The 23505-nt window shown below is 43.8% G+C and overlaps 1 protein-coding gene across 3 annotated transcripts in view; it reads left to right on the top strand.

The window, feature by feature from the left end:
* ATXN7 (ataxin 7) overlaps positions 1-23505 on the top strand; it is a 139473-nt gene that overhangs the window by 107730 nt on the left and 8238 nt on the right. For all 3 annotated transcript variants that reach the window (XM_055344910.1, XM_055344909.1, XM_055344911.1), the window contains 6 exons: positions 9837-10089; positions 12163-12422; positions 13101-13183; positions 17762-18027; positions 19540-19738; positions 20104-20225. In XM_055344910.1, the coding sequence (XP_055200885.1) occupies positions 9837-10089; positions 12163-12422; positions 13101-13183; positions 17762-18027; positions 19540-19738; positions 20104-20225 (1183 nt within the window). The remainder of the gene's footprint in view (positions 1-9836; positions 10090-12162; positions 12423-13100; positions 13184-17761; positions 18028-19539; positions 19739-20103; positions 20226-23505) is intronic.

The following is a 23505-nucleotide window of genomic DNA, read 5'->3' as shown; positions in this document are numbered from 1 at the left end:
AATCTGCCCTTTGTGATCTGTTCTCTTTCATGCAGCTAGTGTGAATGGGGATGCTGTAGTGTGCACCCTGCCCAGAGACGTGGAAATGCCAAGAGACCCGGAATACTTTAGTGGGGCTTTTATTTCCGTCATAAAGCACTGACTTGAAGAGCTTGATAATTTGATTATAGACCTTTGGTGAAAAGTTGTTTCAAGTGGCCCAAGTGCTATAAATGACTCTCTCTTCTGCACTTTCCCCTTATGTTTTAATTTAAAAGCACCTCTGCATTAGGGGGAGGAGAAATGCATTTGGCAGAAGTCGCAGTTGGAGACTAATTTGTTAGGGCAGCCAGTGTTGAAATCATCCTTTTCAATTAAATCTCTCTAGTGGAAATGATGCTGAGTGCTTTGTGGTAAAGACTTTTTCTTCTTCTCTGTTTTCCAGCGCCGTTTGTAACCCACCTAAGCATGCTTTCCTGAGGCTGCGTCCCAGCTCCAGTTTTAGCTAATTGTCCTTTGAGGCACTGCCTGTCAGAGGTCAGCTTTGGATTCCTCAACCTGTGATTTGAATGTTCCAGGGACAGTCTCATGGATTGGCTTTTTTTTTTTTTTTTTTTTTTTTTTTTTTTTTTTTTTAGCATTAGACTACACCCGGCTCTCTCTGGAGGAGTGTCTGGGGATACTAAAGAAGCTGGATCAGGAAAAAAGCACATCAAGGATTAAAGAGAATATGTGAGGACAGGAAGTGGGGTAGGACCATATTTGCTGGTCAGATGCTTGAGAGTGCCTTTACAAGAAGGAAACTTACAAGGAAAAGTTGACCATGAAAGTAGTGAGAAGACATCATCAAATGCTTCATGTCCACGTGCAGTGATTTCATGTCCATGCTGTGAATTTAGATAGGATGCCAAGTATTTTTTATATTAGTTATTAGGTAAGGGGCACATGGGTGGCTCAGTGTTTGAGCCTCTGCCTTTAGCTTGGGCGTACTGGGACCAAGTGCTGCATCGGGCTCCCCACAGGGAGCCTGCTTCTTCCTCTGCCTGTATCTTTGCCTTTTTCTTGGTGTCTCTCATGAACAAATAAATAATATCTTTAAAAAAAAAGTTATTAGGGAAAAAAAATAACTACTGTGTTGGATGCCAAGTCATGATTTTATAGATAATGCTTATTAGGATAATATGAAATTACATATACCTAGTCAGCTGCTGAACTTGAAAAATATAGTAAGTAGATAGATAATGTGCAGAAACGACAAAAGGTCCAAAGTGGGATTCAGCTTTGAATGTCAAAAGTCTAGGGAAAATACTGATGTGGAGCTAGGGAGATGTACAAGGAAGATGCTCTGCAAATTGAAAAATGTATATGTAGTCTTGATTTACAGTTTCCTGATCTTGGATGGTTTTTTAGGGGTCATTCTTAAGACAGACAGCTGATGCCAGTTGACACCTCACAAGTTGTGTCTGGCAGCCTGAAAGTGAAGTATGACAGTTTGTGTTAATTGGGAGCTGCATAATAGCACATTTATGGTTATTTTTCAACCTGGATGTTAAAATAAACAACTTAATAAATTTTGTGAAGAGCCTGCTTAAAGAATGACCCTAAGTTTCCAAACCTAACCTTTTGCTATATGCAGTTATTATTTGCTGTGCCTAGCCAAATGATCCATACATGCACATTTAACTTTTGATAGCTCTGTACTTATTTAAAAATCCTTGTTTAAAAGAGAGCAGTTATAGAGTATTAGTGGATTGGGGCTGTCAGAGACCCCATGAAATCATACATTCCTTGAAGTGTTGATTGGTATTTTTCATAAGGCCTTTCTGTACAGAGTACACACTCTTTGTAACCTTATCTAACCAAAGCTATCCAGGAGTGTCAGTTTCATTTAGAGGAAAATTTGTGAGTTTTAGGAGTCATTTCTTCAATAATCTGCTTCAGATTTCCACCTTTGGATATATAAGCTGAATTTGAGACTTGATCTTCACTTTATTCCATTCCATTCACCTGCACTTCTTCCACAGTGACTTATTTCTGTCGGGAAAATGAGCCAACTTTTTGTTTATGAAATAACTTTAGCTTGAAAGAGCATTCTTTTTGGTTGGTGTAAATTTACTCATTTTTAAATGAATTTTAAAACTTGTTCCTCTGAGCTTTTCTGAGAAGAGCTTAGTGTCTTGCTGGACTGACAGACATATACACCCAGTATGAAGCCTCTACCTCTCCCACGCCAGAGAAGATCACTTACAGTGGGTTAGGTTTAGTAGTAGGTGACTTCTGGCTGCTTTGATCATATGCACACCTTTCTCACAGAAATCTATAGTTGAATGACCGGGGGCCACGTGTCTCCATGTCTGCTGAGTGGTGTTATGGTGCCTGGTCCATAATTGTCCCTGTGCTAGGGCTCGACTACACTCCATCATTCAATTTCCAATAGCCCTGCCGGGTAGGCTTAACAGATGAAGGGGCTGTCAAGGTGGGTGGAATCCAGTGATTGTCCGGCATTATCCCAGCTGGTCAGGGGCAGAGCAAGGCTTTGAACCCATCTGATTCCAAAAGTTCTTACACTCTCAGGGGACATTTTATTTTAGTTTGGATTCTCTTCAGGCTCGTTAGTCACTTAGTCCAAGTCAAGACTGTGCCCAACAGCCCTGAGCCTCTGCTGGAAAGGTGACTATGACCTTCCAGAGCCCAGAGTGACAATAAGCATGCACTGTGTTGGTCCAGAGGGGGCCAGCGTAATCCTATAGAACAGGTATATGCTGCCCCTCCTGCTGGTTCTTAGTAAAACAGACTCATCTTGGAACTTTGTAAAATGTTTCTTTTTAGCCAGAAAGACAGCTCTGCTTGGCACTTTCTACAAAAATTCACTTTTCAAACCATCTCTGATGATTTAAACATCCCCCCCCCCCCGCCCCAGCAAAAAAGAAAAAAGCTACACTGGCTGACATGCATGGCTAATCTTTAGGGATAGCAGCTTACAAAATTGAAAGATGAAATCCACAACAACCTGGTTCTCCCTTAAACAGATTCTGGATCCTTCTCCTGAATTCACTAAAATTCTGTCTCGACCTTGTGTGTTTAGCCTCTGCAGTCTTTTGTGCTGGCAGTTAGCCTGCTTTTGCTGAGCACCTGGGAAGATGGGTTTCTTACCATTATATGCCCCAACCCTCACCTTCACCCCTCTCTTCTGCCTGCCTTTGGACAACATATTATGGTTTGTTAGTAATACCACTTGAGAGCAGGTGGGTTATAGTGTGATCCAGCCTGGGTGCTAGAGTCAACCTGCCTGGGATTGTGTCCCAACTATGCCTCTTAACTAGTTGGGTAATGTTGGATAACCCACATAAGTCCTTTAAAGTCTTGGCTTCCGGGGGATCCCTGGATGGCTCAGCGTTTTAGCACTTGCCTTTGGCCCATGGTGCGATCCTGGAGTCCTGGGATCGAGTCCCGCATTAGGCTCCCTACATGGAGCCTCTTCTCCCTCTGCCTGTGTCTCTGCCTCTCTCTATGTCTATCATGAATAAATAAATAAAATCTTTAAAAAAAATAAAGTCTTGGCTTCCTTATCTGGAAATGGGGATCATAACAGTATCTGCTTTGTACAGAGACGGCCAGGACTGAATGAGATAACCTCTGCAAATTATGCAGCATGATGCCTGACATGTGTTTTCTGCCCAGTAAACAGTGGCTACTATTGTTGACATTGCTGAAGGTGAGACTTCTGATCAGTCAGTTGTTTGAATTATAAAACATTAACGAAAGAGCCCTAAGCAAAAATAAGTTTGTGAAGTGGTCTTCATAGCTGTTAGGTGCTCTTGCCTGCTCTTATGTGATGAACACTGAGAATGGAACAGATTGATTACTTCTTCATAGATGATAATATGTCTTGCTGTATTTTGACATGTATGAAACTGAGGCTAGATGCCACATGAGATTTCTCTTTTTTCAAAAGTGTAATCAAGTAAGCCATAGTCATTATAGAAAGATGAAACTATCCAAAAGAATTTTAAAAATATAGACCCTAATTCCAGGAATAAGCACTTAAAATTTGACATACATCCTTGTAAATTTTTCCCCCTAAATGAATGGCTCGAAGTTACAATTTGCTTTGACAGCTTTTTAGGTTTGTGCCCTAACTTTGACACTTGTGCATATGAATTATTTTTAGTTATTTTCAAAGCATTATTTATTTATGACTTAAGATCTAATTATTTGCTTTGAATTCCTACTTGGTTGTACCTGGGTGTCAACACGTACATACATTTATTTTTAAACCTCAGCATAAATCCCAGGTTGTAAGCTCAGTATACTTGGTTGCTTTCCATTTTGGAAGACTTTGTTTGCTTGTTTGGGGGTGGGGTAGGGCGAGAGCACTAGCAAGGGGAGCAGCAGGAGAGAGTAGACTCCCTGCTGAGCAGTGAGCCTGGTGTGGTGTGGTGCTTGATCTCGGGACCCTGGGATCATGACCTGAGCCAAAGGCAGATGCCTGACCAACTGAGCCATCCACGTGCCGCTCCATTTTGAAGACTTTAAAAGAGCTGTCCTTTACCTTAGCCTCCCCAATATCCTGCCATTGCCTTCAGTGGTAGCACACGTTCAAGGCATAAGGAGGAAGAAAGCTCAGTGCATCCATCTTTTTATGCTTGCTTACAGTCTCTTTCTCTCTCCCTCCCCCACAACCATTTATGTCTACCTCTTTCTCCCCACATCTGCCTGTCTGCTTTGTTTAACCCAAACCTCCAATGTCACCCCCACCCAGCTCACCCATGCCTGTCGGTTCATTCTGGGTCTCTCTGTTCTGTGTTTCCCTATATCTGTATTTGTCTCTCTGTTGGTCTGCCTAACTCTCTCTCCCTCTTGCTGGAGCCATTCAAAGTGCCCTCCTCATTCAGGGACAACAGTGTGCTTTCTCTGAGCTGGTGCCAGACCCTGGAGAGAGGAGTGCTCTGAAAACTCAACTTGGACTCCTTACCAAACCACATTGCAGTTTATGCTTAGCATCTGGCCACCAATTTGCCCACTTAATATAAGGTCCCTAACCCTACACATAAGTTGCCCATTTCTCTTTTGATCTAGGAACAAACACTTTTTTTTTTTTAAGCTGGAAGCCCAGCTTAAAATCTTATGAAAAATAAAGGCCCACAGTGAAAAGATGAGAGTCCAACTTAGCTGTAATTAAATTTGTTTTTTCCTCTTTTGCTTTCTCGCAAAGGGTAAGCCAGATACCGCCCTTTCCAGAGAGTAAGTTACCAGACCATAATGTGAAGGAACAGCTTAATTCAGCAGTACGACAAGGATTTGAGCTGGCACTTTTCAGCCAGAATCTGTTACACACACACACACACACACACACACACACACACACCCCACAAGTCTGTTTCAAGTTTTAGTGAATGAAAGAAATTCACATGATAGATTGCCATTCTTAGCATCTTAAAATGGTTTTCTTTTTTTAAAAGATTTTATTTGAGAAAGAGAGAGTGCACAAGCCCTGGGGAGAGAGGGAGAGTGAGAAGCAGACTCCCCACTGAGCAGGAATCCTGACACAGCAGTGGATCCTAGGACCCTGGGATTATGACCTGCCTCAGCCGAAGGCAGACGCTTCACCAACTGAGCCACACAGGCATCCCTTTAAATAGTTTTTATTATTGAAATAGAAAACAATTTTTTGGAAATGTTTTCGATACATCAGCTGACTTCTAATGTTAGGAGGCTTTGATTCTTGATTTTTCTAGTGCAAAATCCTGTATCAAGAGCTAGTAGACTAGAAAAGCGTTAGCTGAAGAAAATGCTGGGAGTGGACTAGGATGGGAATGGAGAATTAAAAGGACAAGCTTGAAGTTACAGTCAGTTCTGCTGTCACACAGCACACATTCCTAAGAAATTACTGCACTGTGCAAAATTGTATCATAGAATCCACATGAGACTCATTGGCAAAATGGGGTTATGGGCACAACACTCAAAACTTCATTAATGGGGCATCCCCGGTAGCTCAGCGGTTTAGCACCGCCTGCAGCCCCGGGCGTGATCCTGGAGACCCGGGATTGAGTCCCACGTGGGGCTCTCTGTATGGTGCCTGCTTCTCCCTCTGCCTGTGTCTCTGCCTCTCTCTCTCTCTGTCTCTATGAATAAATAAATAAAATCTTTAAAAAAAAAAAAACTTCATTAATGATACACACAAAAAAGGTAGCAACCTAACAAAACTGGTAGCACAGTTTTACATAGATTAAGTGGTTAAGGGTAGGTAAACGCAAAAAAATTACCTGACAATTGCTTTTGGAAGTAGGTGTTGGAAGGGGGGCTGCAGCTTGTGAGCTCTTGTGAAGTAGTGGATGGAAGGTTATCTGAAATCGAGGGAAGGTCATAGCACCAGTTGTGGATGGGTGTGGCTCCTCACATCCATGGTGAACTGGGGTAGATGGTGTATGTTTGGGGGGAGGGGTATGTTTTGTGTACGCCCCTGTGGCTCAGTTCAGCCAGGTATAATTTTCTGCTCTGACGTAGTGCTTTTTGCAGATGAGATCTTGCAAAAGCAAGTGCAGTATTTCATTATGTTCAGATCATTCCTTAGTATATCAGGGGCTTTAGAATAAATTTACTTTCTCAACACAAGCATTACAAGCAAAACTGTATTGAATTAGATTGAGAATTTGTTCTCTAAGACACTTGTTTGAGAATTCTGATCCCTAGAGAATAGTAAAAAGAGTGTACTTCATTAAAGTAAAGGTTTTATTTATTTATTTGTTTGTTTATTTATTTATTTATTTTAAGATTTTATTTATTGGGATCCCTGGGTGGCGCAGTGGTTTAGCGCCTGCCTTTGGCCCAGGGCGTGATCCTGGAGACCCGGGATCGAATCCCATGTCGGGCTCCCGGTGCATGGAGCCTGCTTCTCCCTCTGCTTGTGTCTCTGCCTCTCTCTCTCTGTGTGTGACTATCATAAATTTAAAAAAAAAAAGATTTTATTTATTTATTCATGACAGCCACAGAGAGAGAGAGAGGGAGGCAGAGACACAGGCAGAGGGAGAAGCAGGCTCCATGCAAGGAGCCCGACATGGAACTTGATTCCGGGTCTTCAGGATCCCACCCCAGGCTGAAGGCAGTGCTAAACCGCTGGGCCACCCGGGCTGCCCCTTAAAATAAAAGTTTTAGTTGGGGTTTTATTCCTTCTTCATAGCAGAAACATGGTATTATTCCTTTAGTACGCTTCCATCAGAAGCACAGAAGATTGCTGTGGATGAATGTGGAGGAATATTTCATTATTTATTATAATGTACTCCAGAAATCTTTGTAACAGGCTTATCAAACCTACTGTTTCATAGATACTGTTGTTTGGAGAAATAGCTCTCAATTCAGGATGGTACCATGCTTCACACTGGGTTATGTGAAAATTGGAGGGTAGTTTCAGGTTCCCCTGGCATAGGGGCACTGCTGGTGATTAAGGGATAGTGGAAAGGACCTCTAATCCTGAAATCCTGTACAAGAATTGTCCTGTCAAATACCAATGATGCCTCCATGAGAGAGACCAATTAATGTTGGCTAAGGAGATGAGGGAACAGTAGAGTTGATAATTTAAATAAAAGTGTAAAGTAAAAAATAGTATTTTATGTAGCTTTGGTAAAAATGATGAAAATTGCAGTTGATGGAAGTCTGGAAAGCACAAGTTGAGAACAGGTAGTAGCAGTGAGCTTTATTTAATAGGCCCTGATATAGAGTGCCATGGCCCAGGCAGTGTTCTCAGTGCTCTACAAATGTTAACTTACTCAGCCATGTCTAATGGTCTGAAGCATTAGCCTTGTAGAAGGAAGGCTCTCAACCTTGACTGCACAGTGGAATCACACTGGGGTGCTTATAAAAGTCTCGATGCCCAGACCACACCCCAAACCAGGTAAATCAGAATCTCTGAGGGTGAGACTCAGTATTTTTTAAGCTCATTAAGTCAGTGCCAATGTGTGACCACGATTAAGAACCATTTGTCTAGGGCTATTTGAAAATCACTCCTCCTCACAAGAAAAGCTGTACCACTAGTGCAAATGCTAATTGAAGGTCTGCTCTATGCCATGCCTCACAGGGGCAGAGATGACCCAGAAAGGAAGCTTCACGATCCAAGGGAGGTGGCAACTGGAAACTGATTTTTACAGTCCTGGCTGACAAGTGCTGATGCTTGGAAGGATATACAGACAATATTTTGGGATGACAGAGGAGAGAGAAACTAAATTAGAATGTGGAGGGGGAAAACCTCTAGGATGCCAAATTTAGAAAGTTATTAAACCTCAATTTTTAAAAATTTTCCCTCCCATACACACAATTTTCATTAGGGGGAAAAAAAAGCAACAGGCCCTTAAAAATCACTGTCAGTTTAGCCATCCTAACTTGGTTGTGGCTTTTGTGTAGTCTAGTTGGACAATTGGAATTTTGTCTGTAGATAGGTATAATTTTGTCCTGTTGTAGTGCAGGTCCTTAAGTACGACATAAAGCATTGTTGAACTAATGGCCTCCTGGGAATAAGTCATCTCAGCTTCCCAGAGAGCCTCAGGACTGGTATATAATGACCTTTAGAAATAAACCATTTGTGTGATGCTTATAGTTATTGATTCTAGTTTGCTCAATTTTGTAAATATTCATATAGCTTCCGTACTGTAATAAGTAAATGTTGGATCCCTTACATTTTAAAACTTACAGTTAAGCCATGTGTCATTTTAAATTGCAAGTTTAATTGAAGTCACTCACTAAGCTACCATCCATCATAAGGTACTTAAGTAGATAAAGTCACTAAATAATTTACGTGTTTCAGATAGTAACATTCTTCAGCAGCTCTCAATTTATTTAGTGTGGATAGCCTTACGCTGAGAAAACCTGATTCTCCACTGAGTAGACTTTATTTTCAGTTAAACCTGTGTAGTCTGTATTTAACCATGAATTACTTCCTGGTTTAAAAAAACAGGCGTAGCTATTTGTGGTATTTTTGTCTTGTGCCTTTGGCATCTTAGTGGCATGAACCAGAGCTATGCCATCTGTAGTCAAGTGAGATTATTAAAAAAGGGAGGGGGGAGGGCAGCCCAGGTAGCTCAGCAGTTTAGCGCTGCCTTCAGCCTAGGGAGGGATCCTGGAGACGATGGATCGATGGATCGAGTCCTGGGTCTCCCTGCATAGAGGCTGCTTCTCCCTCCGCCTCTGTCTCTCCCCCCCCCCCCCCCCGTCTCTTTCTCTGTGTCTCATGAACAAATAAACAAAATCTTTTAAAAAGGGGGGGGAGGGGCAAGTAAAGTGATTCACTGGAAAATTGCAGAACAAAAAAAAAATTTGCAGAACAGATTCTTAAAGAATGATAAGATAACCCTAGAAACATTCTTATTTGGTATCATATGCTGGTGGGTAGTGACAAAAAAATTTAAGGTACAACTTGTTTCTTAACATTTGCAATTCTGAAAATTGGAAAGATGTATGCTCGAAAGGAAGAAAGAAATCCGTGCAGTGTCAATTAGTACAGCTCTGCAGATGAATGAATAATTTGCCTCCAACTGCAAGTTGGAGCGAGTGAGGGTCATTTCTAGCATGCAAAACCAAATAGTCTCAGGTTTAGAATGGCTGTTTAATTTCCTAATGACTATCTATGTGTGATAAACTGCTTTATGCTGAGATGTTTCCGAAGCAGAAGGACCAGTTCCTAGAATCCTAAATAAGTCTGTGGGGCCTAGATAAGCCATTTCTGAAAGCTGCTGAGTTAAATATATTTTCACTTAGTGACGCATATTTGAACCTAAATGTGTTGATTTCAGGGGACTCTTCCAGGATTCCATTGGCGATTTGCCTGAAACCATGTCCTTTTTTTTCCCCCCCGTTTTCATTTTCAGAAAGAAGACATAGCTCATCCAGCAAGCCTTCTTTGGCCGTTCCTCCCACTTCAGTATTTTCCTTCTTCCCTTCTCTGTCCAAAAGCAAAGGAGGCAGCGGAAGTGGAAGCAGCCGTTCTTCCAGTGGAGGTGTTCTAAGCGCATCCTCATTAAGTTCCAAGTTGCTGAAATCACCCAAAGAGAAATTGCAGCTCAGGGGGAACAGCAGGCCAATGCATCCCATTCAGCAGAGTCGAGTCCCCCACGGTAGAATGTGAGTATGGCCCAGAGGTTCTGAGAGCTCCCCTGCCAGGCGTGGAACTGTGTGCTCCAGTGGCATCTGGGAGTACTGTGGATAGTGTCAAAGACAGGCTGCTGTGGGGGAAAATCAAATATATGTTTCCTCCTTTTGTTCCCTATCCTATTTTGGGAGGCTTCACAGAATAGTAATAGGAATGTTAACAATACTTATTTATTGATTCTTTATTGTGTGTGTGCCAGCTAGGGAAACTTGGCTTTCTTGGTGTCCTGTCATTTAATGATCACAACACCCCTATGAAACAGGTCTTGTTATCCCCATTCTGCAGATAAGGAGAAGGAAACATAATAAGGTCAAGGAGCTTTAGCCAAGGAGTGCTCCAGTCAGACAGGCCTGGCTTCACACACCCCTTCTATCACTTCCTAATTGCAGGGCTTTGAGTGAGGCACTGTTTCTCTCTCAGTCTGAGAATAAAAGCCACTGTGAAGAGTTACTGGGAGAAGTAGAATTAACATGGTAGTGTCAAGTACCTGGCATAGTGTTTGGCCCCCAGGAGACAATAAATGAATGGACATTGGTTCTTCTGCTGCTGCCATTGATAACAATAGGAATAAAAAGGTGAGGTGATTCCCAGATGGCTGTTGTAGGATTTTCTGGAGCCCGCAGAGCAATAGGGAAACAATGTTTCCTTCCCCTGCAGTCTTGGGTTCACGTCACAGTAGTGACCGGGAAAGACTGGAAGAATGGAAGAAGTTCACACTGCCAGGCGAGGCTTTGGCACATTTTCATAGTGGATCTGTAGGCTGCCAGGCTCCTCGTGGTCATGTGAGGGAGCAGCCGTGCACTCCATAGAAACCTGTCTTGCCTCATCACGACAGCCCTGGTGGTGGGTGGCTTTTTTTCTGGCTTGCCTCCCTTTTGGAGGGTATGCCACACATCTCAGTCCCAAGGTCTGATAACCTGGTTAATCTCTGGGCAGTGTGTAGCACCTGCTGCTGCTCAAGGACCTTGCCAGCTGGGAGAGGCCATGGCTTCTTGCAGTATCTCTGCTGCTGTCAGGCTGTCCCAGGTACAGCTGTTTGGTGCTGTTTGTCCTGGTTGCTAGGCCCCCAGCCTCTGCTCATCTGTCAGAAGTACAAGTACAGCAAGCTGGACTTTCGTTCCTGGACCTGTCTGAAAGCCAAAGAAAATGCCAGTGCTATGTGTAAGTCACTCGCCAGCTTAACAGCTGTTTGAGCACTGACTTCACTGAACAAAGTTTATAAAACCTCATCAGTCCAAATTTTCTTTATTTGGAGCTGGGCTTTAGAGGGGACCAGGCCAACTATACTAACATTTGCCACCCAAATGATAGCGTCGGTAAGATCCCCTGAAAACTCAATTCTTTATTAGTGGCCTAAGTATTCACTGTTCACCAGCTATGTGCCAGACACTTAAATTCTGAGCTCCTACTGTAGAAACTTTTTTTCAGAGACTGGAGAATTGTCACCTCAGTGACACATCACATAACTAATTAAACATTGTTCTCCTTCATTGACAGAGGCAGAGAGCCTCTTCTCGGAGATATGGTTGGGCTCATTTGAATTCTTGTATGTCCTTAGTGATGTTTCTTGGGCATATTCTCTAATTCCAGTTATTCTTTCCTCTGTTCACTCAGTTTACTTTGTTTTGATGAATCCTTTCTTAAACATGATAGTTCTCAAAAGAAATTCTCTAAAGGTTTTGCAGATAGTCTTTGGTCCCTTTAGGTGTTTTCATGTTCTGCTTCTTGCAGGCATTGAGTTGAGTATCAGGTCTAGATCTCCCACAGGCTCAAGTGTAAGGTTGTCCTGGATGATGAAAAGGCCAGGTAAATCTGATGGTCTTCTGGAGCTTTCTGTCTCACCAGGAGAGCTTATAGACTGAATAAATGTGAATCTTAACTGAGTTTTCTAGCTATTCCTAATGCATTTTTCCTAAGTTGCCTTTGGGAGCCTAGGTCTCTGCAGTGTGTAGGTAGATCCGGGTTCTGCCTTTTGCCCTCTAGCTCCCTATTTACCTGGGCTGCTGGGCCCTCGAGTGCTGATGTCCTGCTTCCCCCTCTGACAGCATGACGCCCTCTGTCAAAGTGGAAAAGATTCATCCGAAGATGGATGGCACACTACTGAAATCTGCAGTGGGGCCTACCTGTCCTGCTACTGTGAGTTCCTCAGTCAAGCCTGGCCTTAACTGCTCCTCAATACCAAAGCCAACCTTGCCTTCACCTGGACAGATTCTGAATGGCAAAGGGCTTCCTGCACCATCCACTCTGGAAAAGAAGTCTGAAGATAATTCCAACAACAGGAAATTTTTAAATAAGAGATTATCAGGTAACTTCACATTTTTTGTCTTAATGTTTCTCTGTATATGATTGGGCATTCACAAGTGAGCAAATGGACTGCTGTCTCTAAGTCCTCTTTTTAGAACTGGTCAACTTCAGCTCTAGGAGGAAGTTCCTTAGGTAATATGCCTGACCTCTTCAGTCTTGCGTTTAAAAGTACATGTGGGGATCCCTGGGTGGTGCAGCGGTTTGGCGCCTGCCTTTGGCCCAGGGCACCATCCTGGAGACCCGGGATCGAATCCCACATCGGGCTCCCGGTGCATGGAGCCTGCTTCTCCCTCTGCCTATGTCTCTGCCTCTCTCTCTCTGTGTGTGACTATCATAAATAAATTTTTTAAAAAAATTAAAATATATTAAAAAAAAATAAAAGTACATGTGTCTGTAGGTAATGTAAAAATAGCATTCTAGTGCATCTTTCTGAGTGGAGTGGGGTAGTAGTGCTGCCTGGCACACTCTCTTGCATGTCAGGTGTTGCCAGTGTTCCCCCATGCTTTTCCTAGGGTCTGTTGCTGCTGCTCTGCAGTGCTCACGTGTTGTAATTTTATGTTTATTGATGATGTGATGGACTTTATGCAAGTTACAACATGTCTTCAGAGATTGCTCCTATTGTTTTCAAAATAAATAATGTTTGATGAGCCCATTGTAATGTCAAGTGTGCTTTTGACAGAAAGAGAGTTTGATCCTGACATACACTGTGGGGTCATCGATCTCGACACCAAGAAGCCCTGCACCCGCTCTTTGACATGCAAGGTAGGTGGTCTCCTGCAGAACCAAATACTCCTGGTAAACTCAAGGAGATGGGATCTGTGGCACGGCCCCCAGAGTCTCTTTAACCCAGAGGGGAGCTGTTCTGAATTTCGTCAATGAGGGAGTAACAGGATTTTGATGAAGAATGCCTCCGGTTCAGAAAATGTGAAATCTTGTTATAAATTGCAATCTTGAGATGTTTTGCTACCAGCTTCCAGTGTCATCCAGTGCAATAGCATTCTTTCCTCATCAGTCTGTTATTTTCAAAGACTGTTAATGTTTCTGTAGGGAAATTTAATATAAGCAGTTACCCTTTACTGTGGACTTGAAACAGGTCTGGAAACTTCTTTTGCATATGTGTGAATATTCTTAAAATGCTTGTAATCTGTGGTTCTTCAGTTTTAAAGAGCCACTTGAAGATGATCTGATTTTGAGGTAGACTTATTTTTCCAGTACTAAGAAAAGTACTAGATAATATACAATCTCACTAAGCTAAGAAAATATTCTGACCCTCTTTTCTGTCCTCAATTTTCCTTTAAAATTCCGGTATGTTAATAAGAAGGTGGTCTATTTGCTGTAAAATAAGAGTTGATGTGGAGTGGCTTCAGTGGACTTGCTACATAAATAAGCCTGTATGCTCAAGTGCATTTCCCTGGAGAATGTCCCCAGCTGGCCTTCAGAGAAGGGTTTGAAAACTATTGAGAATCATTGCTTTAAAGTAATTTAAAAATGCTTGTTTGGAGGAGGGGGTAAGAATTATAAAAATCAGTGTTGTCTTCTAAAAATAAAATTTTTGGCATATTATTTTAAATGTTACCAAAGATTAGGTTTGAGTAAAGGACTTCAGGGCCTACTCCAGCCCCTAACAGTGGAAGAATGTTAAAATCTTTAGAATGTGGAAATGTTGTTTCTAAGTGATTCTTATTTTAGTTTAAATTTCTAATTCAATTTTAGCATGTAGATTTTATCTTACAACAGTGGTTCTGAATCTTTTAAGGAAAGGTGTTGGCCAAGAGCTTCTTTAACTATCTAACTTAAGAAAAAAAAAAAGATCACATCGTTTGCCCCTTAGGAAAAATATCTACATACTTATATATATTCTGAATTTTGCATTTTGTCTCAAGGGTTCACAGACATTTTCACCCTAAGCCCCACCATTGAATCTTCGGCTTAAAGATTCCTTTCTCAGGACAAATTGCTTTTATTTTATGTACCATTAGTTGTACACATATAGTGGTGTGTTGTTGGAAGGTAGCCATTTGAGCTCTGTAGACCTGGGGCCCGCTGCAGCCACCCCTGAGGGACTTTGCAAGAGTAGGCCTTGGTCTGGTACCACAGTGTGGCCATAGCTTGCCGACTGCTCTTGGCTCCCTTGCTACCTCCCTGGCTCTCAGGACCCTAGATCTCTCAGTATTAGGGTATCTGTGGTCAACAAAGGGTGCTTGCTTTATCCAAGATCCTCACCTTGAATCATCTCTAGGACATGCTGGTGAACCAAAAGCTTTTATCAATTCCTGATGTGCCAGATTGACCAGCCTTCTTCCTGAACCGGTATTGATGGGTGAACAGACTTCGTATGGATCCTGAATTGTTGTCCTGTCTTCCTTTTTAAGTCACATGTGCTCGCCGTGTGTTCCGTGAGGGGTTTCATCAGCATAGCATGGTGCCAGGCCTGTCTTCACATTAGTACACATCTATAGCCCTGGTGTGTCACAGAGTTCATCATAGAATTGGCAGGCCTGCCCTTTCACACATTGTCCTTCCTCTCCTTCTGTGGTTTGTTTGCCACTGCCTCCCCCTCTCTTTGCCTCCATTTTGGCCTGAATCTGTTACATTATTGGGGCTGCCCATGCTTGAGTACCTCTCCACTGAATGTCTCCCCTGTTGCCGCCCAGGTCTATCCTGCCTCAGACTGAGAATGTAGTCCTTCCTCTTCAGTGTCAGGCGACCTGCTGCTGCCCACTCCTGTCACTTGTCCCTTTTGCCTGCCTGCCACCTGCATGGCCCCCTCCTGACTTCTTGTCTGTCTGATGTCCTGTTTCATGTCCCCTCTGTCTTCCATGCAAATAGATTTTGGCTCTAGTATCCTTGCCTGCCAGTCATTGTGGAAGGTTTATTGCATACATCTGAACCTGGGGCTCATTTTGGGTCTCAGTGGATAGAGGCTTTAATAGAACAAGGCACAGTGCCCTAGCCTTGAGAGGCTTACCATCGAGTGAACCAGGTGGGGGTTAACTTCATAATCACTCGTATGTGTGTCAAGTTACCACTGATGAGTAATAAAAAGGAAGGAAGCCTATGTTATGACAGCCTTCAGTAGGGGATTAAGCCAGGGAAGTCTCCTCTGCCACAGGAATACTGGGCTGAAATACACATGACTTATCTGGGCAAAGAAGGTTGGGGGAAGCCAAGGAAGCAGCATGTGTAAATATCCTGTGATGGGGCAGAGTAGACATGTTAGGGTCTGAAAGGCCAGCCAGAAGGCCAAGGAGTAGGAGGAGAAGGAGGCACTTGGGGTGCTAAGGAGTGGGGGTGGGGAGCCATGACTATTAGAGAGGGCAGGGCCTCAGGAGCTTAGTTACATACCCAGCCTTTGTCCTGTGATACTTGGGCAGCCCTGAGGAGTTCTAATGGGGGAGGGAGCTCAGTGGAAATTTTTTTTGTTCTTCAAGCTGGGGAACTATTGGTCATCTCTGCCTCCATTCTTGACTTTAGTCTTTCTGTCCTAAGCACAAGGGGACATTCAAAGGTGAGGAACAGCTTTTACATCTGTCTAGAGAGACAGGTGGACCAGTGATGTTATATATTCTTTCATTTGTTTAACACATAATAGAGGGTCATTATTTTAATATACTTTTTGTTCGAAACATTTATTGAGGGATCCCTGGGTGGCGCAGCGGTTTGGCGCCTGCCTTTGGCCCAGGGCGCGATCCCGGAGACCCGGGATCGAATCCCACGTTGGGCTCCCGGTGCATGGAGCCTGCTTCTCCCTCTGCCTGTCTCTCCCTCTCTCTTTCTCTCTGTGTGACTATCATAAATAAAAAAAAAAAAAAAAGAAAGAAAGAAAGAAACATTTATTGAGTACCAAGTATAGAACTAGGTAGCTAATACAGCACTAAACAAAGTTCCTTATCTTCATTTGGGTTACTTTACTGTGGATATATTACATGTTAAAGGAAATAAAGTAAAATTTGAAAAAGAAACTAAACTCACTGGTATAACTATCTATGCCAGCCTAAATTTGGGGCAGGCATAATTTGTGATATGTTAACTGAATTTCAGAAGGACATTAAAAGCCTAATTCCCCTCCAGCCCCTTAAATTACATCATACCTCTAAACATCTAGAGCAGTAATACATTTGTATAATGCCTAAGGTCATAAACACAAGGTACCCCTTTTGTTACTTTGGTAACATAAAAGAGTGGAGGGCATCTGTAGATAAATTGACTTGTATTTGCTATGTGTGATTTGTGGCCACTGTCTTCTTAGATTTTTTGCAGACTAAGACCCCAGCAATAGGAAATGGTCAGGTTAACTTAACTTTATCTTCTTCTTGGAATAGTATTGGCTCCAAGTGAGCCTTAACAAACAAAAACAGAAATTATCAAGTGCATTTGGAGAACAGACATTTTTTGTAAGACATGCCTCAAGCACTGGTGATGTTAGTTACCCTGCCAGCATTGACCGTTTTTTCTCACTATCCATTTCCTAATTCTGAAGTTAAATGTTGTCTTAAGATCCAGAAATGCTTTCTGTCTCATTTTCTTTGCATAGTGAGCATCTGGCTATAGGGATTGACTCTGTTTCATCTTTCTTCCTGTTCACACCTGTCTCCTCTTGGTCTCATAGTCTGCTTCTTTCCAGGCTTCCTCAGCTGAAGAAGTCCCATCTCCAGGGTGTTTTGAGCCACTTTCTCTCTCGACATGGCATTTTCACTGGAACATAGAGAAACTTTTGTCTGATTTTTACTCTCTGGCTGTTAATGAAATAGGAGTCTCTGATACATTGTTTTTTTTAAAGTAAGCTCTATGCCCAATGTGGGGCTTGAACTCATGACCCCAAGATCCAGTTGCATGCTCTTTTGACCGAGCCAGCCAGGCACTCCTCTCGTACATTTTTATGGCATAAGTGTTTCTTCCCTTTTAATATTTAAAATCTAAGTGGCCCAAAGAGGGATTTTTCTATTCGAGTTGTTAAGAGCCCCAGTAAATAAGCTGTTATAATGGCATGAAACATGACTACCTAACACCTGTTTGTTTCTACTGTTTGCCGTTCACTTACATACCAGGTGGCATAGCTAACACTCCTCCTTTCTTCTGGTGGAAGTAACATCACCAAATTCTCATATATTTGGAGCCTGGAATATGTGCTCCTATTCTAGCAAAAGAAAGAAGGTCACACTCCTATGATTTATAGCTCATCAAATGGTGAGCAGCCTTCAACTATGCTAGTGGTCCAGATTGGGGTTTTTCTGTTTTTTTTTGTTGTTGTTTCTTAATGGGGAATGGTGTTTTTGGATATATTACAGAGAAATAGTTATTTCTGAGATTCCTCAGTTTTTGTATTTTTTTGGTCTTTAGACACATTCCTTAACTCAGCGGAGGGCTGTCCAGGGTAGAAGAAAACGATTTGATGTGTTATTAGCCGAGCACAAAAACAAAACCAGGGAAAAGGAATCGATTCGCCATCCGGACTCTCAGCAACCAACGCAGCCTCTCAGGGACCCGCAGCCCGCCCCTCCTAGACCTTCACAGGAGCCACACCAAAACTCTCACGGACTGATTCCTTCTGAATCAAAGCCTTTCGTAGCTAGTAAACCTAAACCTCACACCCCCAGTCTTCCAAGGTAAGACAAATCCTCCAACTCTCTCCCCCTTCCGAGAACAGACTTGCAGACGCTGTAAAACCCCAGTGTAGTCATGATGTCAAGGAATGTACATCAGGCTCACTCTAAGAAGATGAGAGACTTTTCTAATTGGGTTTTAATTTAAAGAAAAAAAAACTGCTGAGTTTATCAGTAAGTTTCAAACAGGGCTCTTGGCCAAATGCCAGCAGCAGAATGAAGCAAGAATGATCTGCTCCACCCCTGCTCAGCGTTAAGGGTCTCTTAACCCCATTGAGCAGGGCTGAGACTCGGGTCTTGACTGAAGGTTAGTGACTGGAACATCTCACACAGCTTTGGCAGCAGTTTCCCATTCACTTGTCTCACTTCTTGCAAAACACAGCAGTGGGAGTCCTTGCTGGGAATAGGCATTCAGCCTGAGTTTTTACAGCATCCATTTATCAACCTGTTTTTTTCATTCATTCATTTGAGACCTGGGTCTAAGCATGTATTAGACATTTTAGCTATTTAGTGAGTGATGGATATCAGGGTGTTTTATGAGAATTTACATTCCTCGGAGACTGTGAAGGTGGACTTGAAAATGTGTGTGTTTGTGCTTGTATATTTAACCAAGTTGAAGTAAAGGACTTTGTCCCCAATTTCTAGAGAGAAGGGAAAGAGAAAGCTATAGAGAATGAAGGCCTTTCCTGTTGGCCACTGGCAGCGAGGGCTTCTGCTTAGGAACGTGCCAACGCTTGGTTGCCATGCCTCACCTTTCCCCTCACGTGCCTGCTCCTTGCCATGGCTGCCTGGGGGTAGAAGTGGCTGCTCATGGAACTCCAATTGTGTGTGGTAGAGCCCATCCCAACAAGAGCTCTCTGGTTTGTGAGGAGCACAGTGGAGGAGCAATTGGAGGCGGCTCCCGAGAATGGCCAAGCCCAGGCTGTCAGTTTCTTGGCAAGTTCTTTCTTCAGCCATCTTCTCATTGAAATTTTTCCATCTGTAAAAAAGTAAGCTTAATTGTAGAATCACCAGGCATTTATATATGTGGGAAACATGCAGTACTGCCCCTGACTAGTAGGCTGTAGATAAGCCACCTGCAGTGGCCATGCTGCCTCCTCCTGTCCCTTTCAGGTTTAGAGCACATTGCCAGTTGTCTCATTTATTGCCTTAGTAACCCAAGTCCAGGTAGAATTTGAAGAGGAGTCAAAGAAAGAACGGTCTTAAGTTCCACTTCTATTTCCTCTTCTTTGGGGAGAATAGGAAGAGGCCCCAAGCCACTCAATTGTCTCTAGAAAGGAGAACCATTTACAAGTTACTTTTGGATAAATCTGGCAGACGGCTTCATGTGACATCGTGCGGTTCAGGAGAGTGGATTCTTCACTCCCAGGCCACCTGATCAGCATCTGTTGAGCCAGTGCTAGTGGGGGACCCCAGGCCTCCCTAGGTGGTCTCGGACACATTGTTGTATCTGGGTTAAGGCGGCTGATTCCCAGATGTGTGATCTGATCGGTGCTGCACTTTCTACTCACCAAGGCCTCCAGGCTGCCCTGCTCAGCAAGGTGGGAGTGCCCCCATTGACCCTCCTCCAGTCCATGAATCTCCACACCCTCCCCTGCCTGCCACTGAGCCAGCTTCTCGGTTATCCAGTGAGGAGGGAGAAGGCGATGACAAAGAAGAGTCTGTTGAAAAACTGGACTGTCATTATTCAGGTCATCATCCTCAGCCAGCATCTGTAAGTTCCACATGCACCCCCGTATTGACCCTCCCCACGCAGCAGGGACAGGGCACTGCAGGGGGGCGTGCCAGGGACCTTGGCATGCCCGCACGTGTGGGAGACGCGGTCAAGGTGTGAGTGAGAGCAGCTCAGAACAGGGTGCCCCGGAGGCGGCATGCACTCTCTCCTGGGACACCTCGTGCTTTTCCCTTTCTCTTCCATGAAACTCAGGGCCAGGCATCTTCACTCTCATGCTTCACAGCCTGCGATAACTCAGAGTCAGCTCTTTCATGGTTAGCTCCTTTCCTAAAGGAGAGAGAACCCTCATCGCTTGTGCCACAGTCAGAGTTAGCAAGCATGTGCAATTGTGCTCTCTCTTGCAGTTTTGCACATTCGGGAGCCGGCAGATTGGAAGAGGCTATTACGTGTTTGACTCCAGGTGGAACCGGCTTCGCTGTGCCCTCAACCTCATGGTGGAGAAGCATCTGAACGCGCAGCTGTGGAAGTGAGTGCCTGTCACACCACCTCTGGGGTAGGGAGAGGAGATTGACTTTACCCGGTGCTGCATCCTCTGTTTCTTAGGGGACTGGTTTAGTGAAGATAAGCTTATCTAAAGATTTATTTGTTTGTTTATTTTAGAGACAGCAAGTGGGCCATGGGAAGGACAGAGGTAGAGAGCGAGAGAAGCTTAAGCTGGCACTCTGAGAAGTGTAGAGCCAGACTCTGGGCTCAATCCCACAACCCTGAGATCTTCTCAGAGCCTTTAAGGGGGCATACTGTCCACTGTAACTCTCAAAGCAGGGGCTATCATATATAATGTGGAACATCTCCCAGGTTCCTTTGACCCAGGAACCTCTTTCAGGGGAGCATCGTGGGGAACTAATGTTTGGTGGAACCTACTTTGGGAAACCTTGAGTTTTGCTAATGGAAGGGGGCTATCCAGTCATCCATATGTCACTCCATAGTCTCCATTTGGGCATCATTTACTAGTGACTTCCTGAGTGGACTCTGCCAGTATATCCATTTGCCTTGCTGCCTTGGTTTCCTCATAAAAGTCAGGAAGCTGGTCAGGGGCCTCAGATAGTCCACAGTCTGAACCAGCTTCATGATCATCAATAGGACTTGCATTTGTTCTCTTAGAAAAATCAAACCCAGAGCAATGCTGCTCTGCTTTTCTGTTTCACATTTCTTCCTGGTTTTTACTAGATAAGAGACTCCTCTTCCCTCTTTATGAAGACACATTGTCTTTGCTCAGAAAAATGAGTCTAGGCACTGGTTTGTTGGGATTCTAGGGGGTCCCTCCACATCAGAACCCTCCCAAATAGTTGAAATCTCAGCTTCTTATTCTTTAGACTACCTGTTAGGACTTGAAGAGTTCATTGAGCTCCCTGAGCTGTGCGTTTAGTGTACTCCTAAGAGTTTAGAAGGAGGAAATCATGCCTTTGTGTTAACTTGAGCTTTGGTTTTAAAAAAAGCCACTACAGTGGAGACAGACATTTTGCTCAGTGATGAACTGGCACACAGGCCTGGGGCAGACAGGAGCTTGGAGAAAGGTGCTGGGAGTCAGACTGACCAACAGAGGCCAGCTTCTCATGTAGCCCCTGAGATTTTCTGGAAGGAGCTCAGCACTCCTCAGCTTAAGAATGGTCGTCAGGTGGCATCTTTGATGTACTCAGGGAAATTCCCACCATGGTCCAGGTCCCATCCTACTGGCTCAGCCAAAAGTCTTCCCTTCCAGGAGGTCCCCCCAGTATGGGTGGCAGGCTTCTCAGTCCCTTACCTTTTAGTTGTGGTTAATGTGGGGATAAATGGAAATGGGATTTGAATATGGCCATGAAATAAGTCCTCTTCAGTGTATGGAGTCTGAACAGTGCTGAAATTAAACCAGCACTTTGTCCGGAGTATGGCCATGACCCAAGAGGCCAGATCTGAGCTCCTGTGGTTTCTGTCAACTGCTAGTCCGCTATTGATTGGGGACTGCTATTCCACATCCCCTAAGGAAGGGATGGGATCCTTAGCAAAGGGTTTTTCTTTGGTGGGGGTGAGGGATGGGATGGGGGGCATTGGTACATAATTTTTTAGATCGGTAATAAATTCACTTGGGTAAAAAAAAGAAAACTGAATGTAACTTTTTACATTCATAAAATTATACTTTCATTCATAAAGTATATACTTTACATTCATAAAGTATACAGTCCAAAGTTGTAGTCCCCCTGGTCCCCACATTCCTGTTTCCCTTCCCACCCTCACAGACAAGCATTTTTGTGAATTGCGTGTATATCTTTGCAGAGTTCATTTATACAGACATAGGTCAGCATGCTACATTTTCTTTGTCTTGTTTTTATATGAAAGGTAATGAGTGAATTAAAAGACTTTTTTTTTTTTTTTAATACCAAGAAGCAATATATTGTGCAGATAGATCCGCATCTCTTCCTTTATGGAAGCTTTTCATTTTCCTGTGATTTAGTTCAGCACCTTTAGGTTTCGTCTCCCTGAGCCACCTGGTGGCCGCAAGCGGCCACTGCACCCAGTGAGCAGGAGCGGTACTACACCCCTGCATGCACCTTGTCAGAGGGCCAGTGCCCACGAGAGCATGGGGATCTTGTTGAGATAGAGATTCTGATGAAGTAGGTCTGGGTGGGGTGCAGGAACTCCTCATTTCTCATGAGTCTTTCTGATAACTTCCATGTTTGTCCTCTGTGATAGGTATGGAATAGAGCCCAACTTCTCAGTTTTTGCTTCATGTTGGGATCTCCCGGAGAGATTGAGAAACTTCTCATGTCTGGACCCTGCCCCACAGGGATTTGGGTGTGGTCAATGTGGATGTATTGGTCTCTAGGGCCAGGACTCCACTCGTGAATGGGGTGGTTACAGCTGGTACAAATGCAGTAAATAGTTCCTTTTTATTAATAGCTGTAGGCCTTACAGAGCATTTGGAAGGCCCTTCGGCAGCAGTTTAGGACACCTCTCATTTGGAGGATGAGGAGCTGGAGCTCTGGCTAGTGCAGTGCCTGGACCTGCCAGAGCTGCCCCATAAAGTCAGGAGCAGGCTGGTATCCACACTTGCCTTCCATTCGGGCCATTTTCTGTGTTGTTACCTTGGTGTTAATTCTATCATAGTGGTTTTTGAAATTGTGGTTTGTCCTATTTTAAAATCAGAGCAAAAATAAAAGGGGACCTCCCTGATTTGCCATTTGAATAACCCTCTTATCCTCAGACGGGTACTTAGCCCAGTTATTTAACCAAATACATTGTTCCAGCACTGACTGGAAGCCCCCTGAGATGTGATTTAAGGCCATAGGTAGGACCTAGCAGTTGCTATTAAATTGCTGTGCCCTTCCTTTCTCCTCACTTATTCATGAATTCTTTCAACATCTGTGTGCCTTTTGAACTCCTGACACTGTGCTGGGCACTGGGGCTACAGTTACAAATACGCTGTGGACCGCTCTGTCTGTGGAGGAGTTAGACAGGGATCTGCAGTCACACATGGAAACTGCCTTGAGTGCCCCCAAGTCTGGGAACAGGCAGTGTGCGTCTGTAGAAAACTGAGCAAGTCAGGATGGTCAGGACAGATTTTCTAAGGAAGTGGTGATGGGCTGAAACTGAAGGGTGAGCAGAATTTGGAGGCAGAGTGCTGTAGGCAGAAAATGGACAGTGCCTCACATCCAGGCCTGTTTTGCAATGTAAGAAAGGTCAGTGGGTAGAATCAGGGATCTGGGGTGGGGGTGGGGGTGGATGGGAAGAGGCAGTGTGAGGTTGGGCACCAGAAGTGAGTGAGGTACACA

Source organism: Nyctereutes procyonoides, unplaced genomic scaffold (genome assembly GCF_905146905.1).
Source record: "Nyctereutes procyonoides isolate TBG_1078 unplaced genomic scaffold, NYPRO_anot_genome, whole genome shotgun sequence".
Lineage (NCBI taxonomy): Eukaryota > Metazoa > Chordata > Mammalia > Carnivora > Canidae > Nyctereutes > Nyctereutes procyonoides.
The sequence above is the reverse complement of the archived record's forward strand: the minus strand, read 5'-3'. Positions and strand labels throughout refer to the sequence as shown.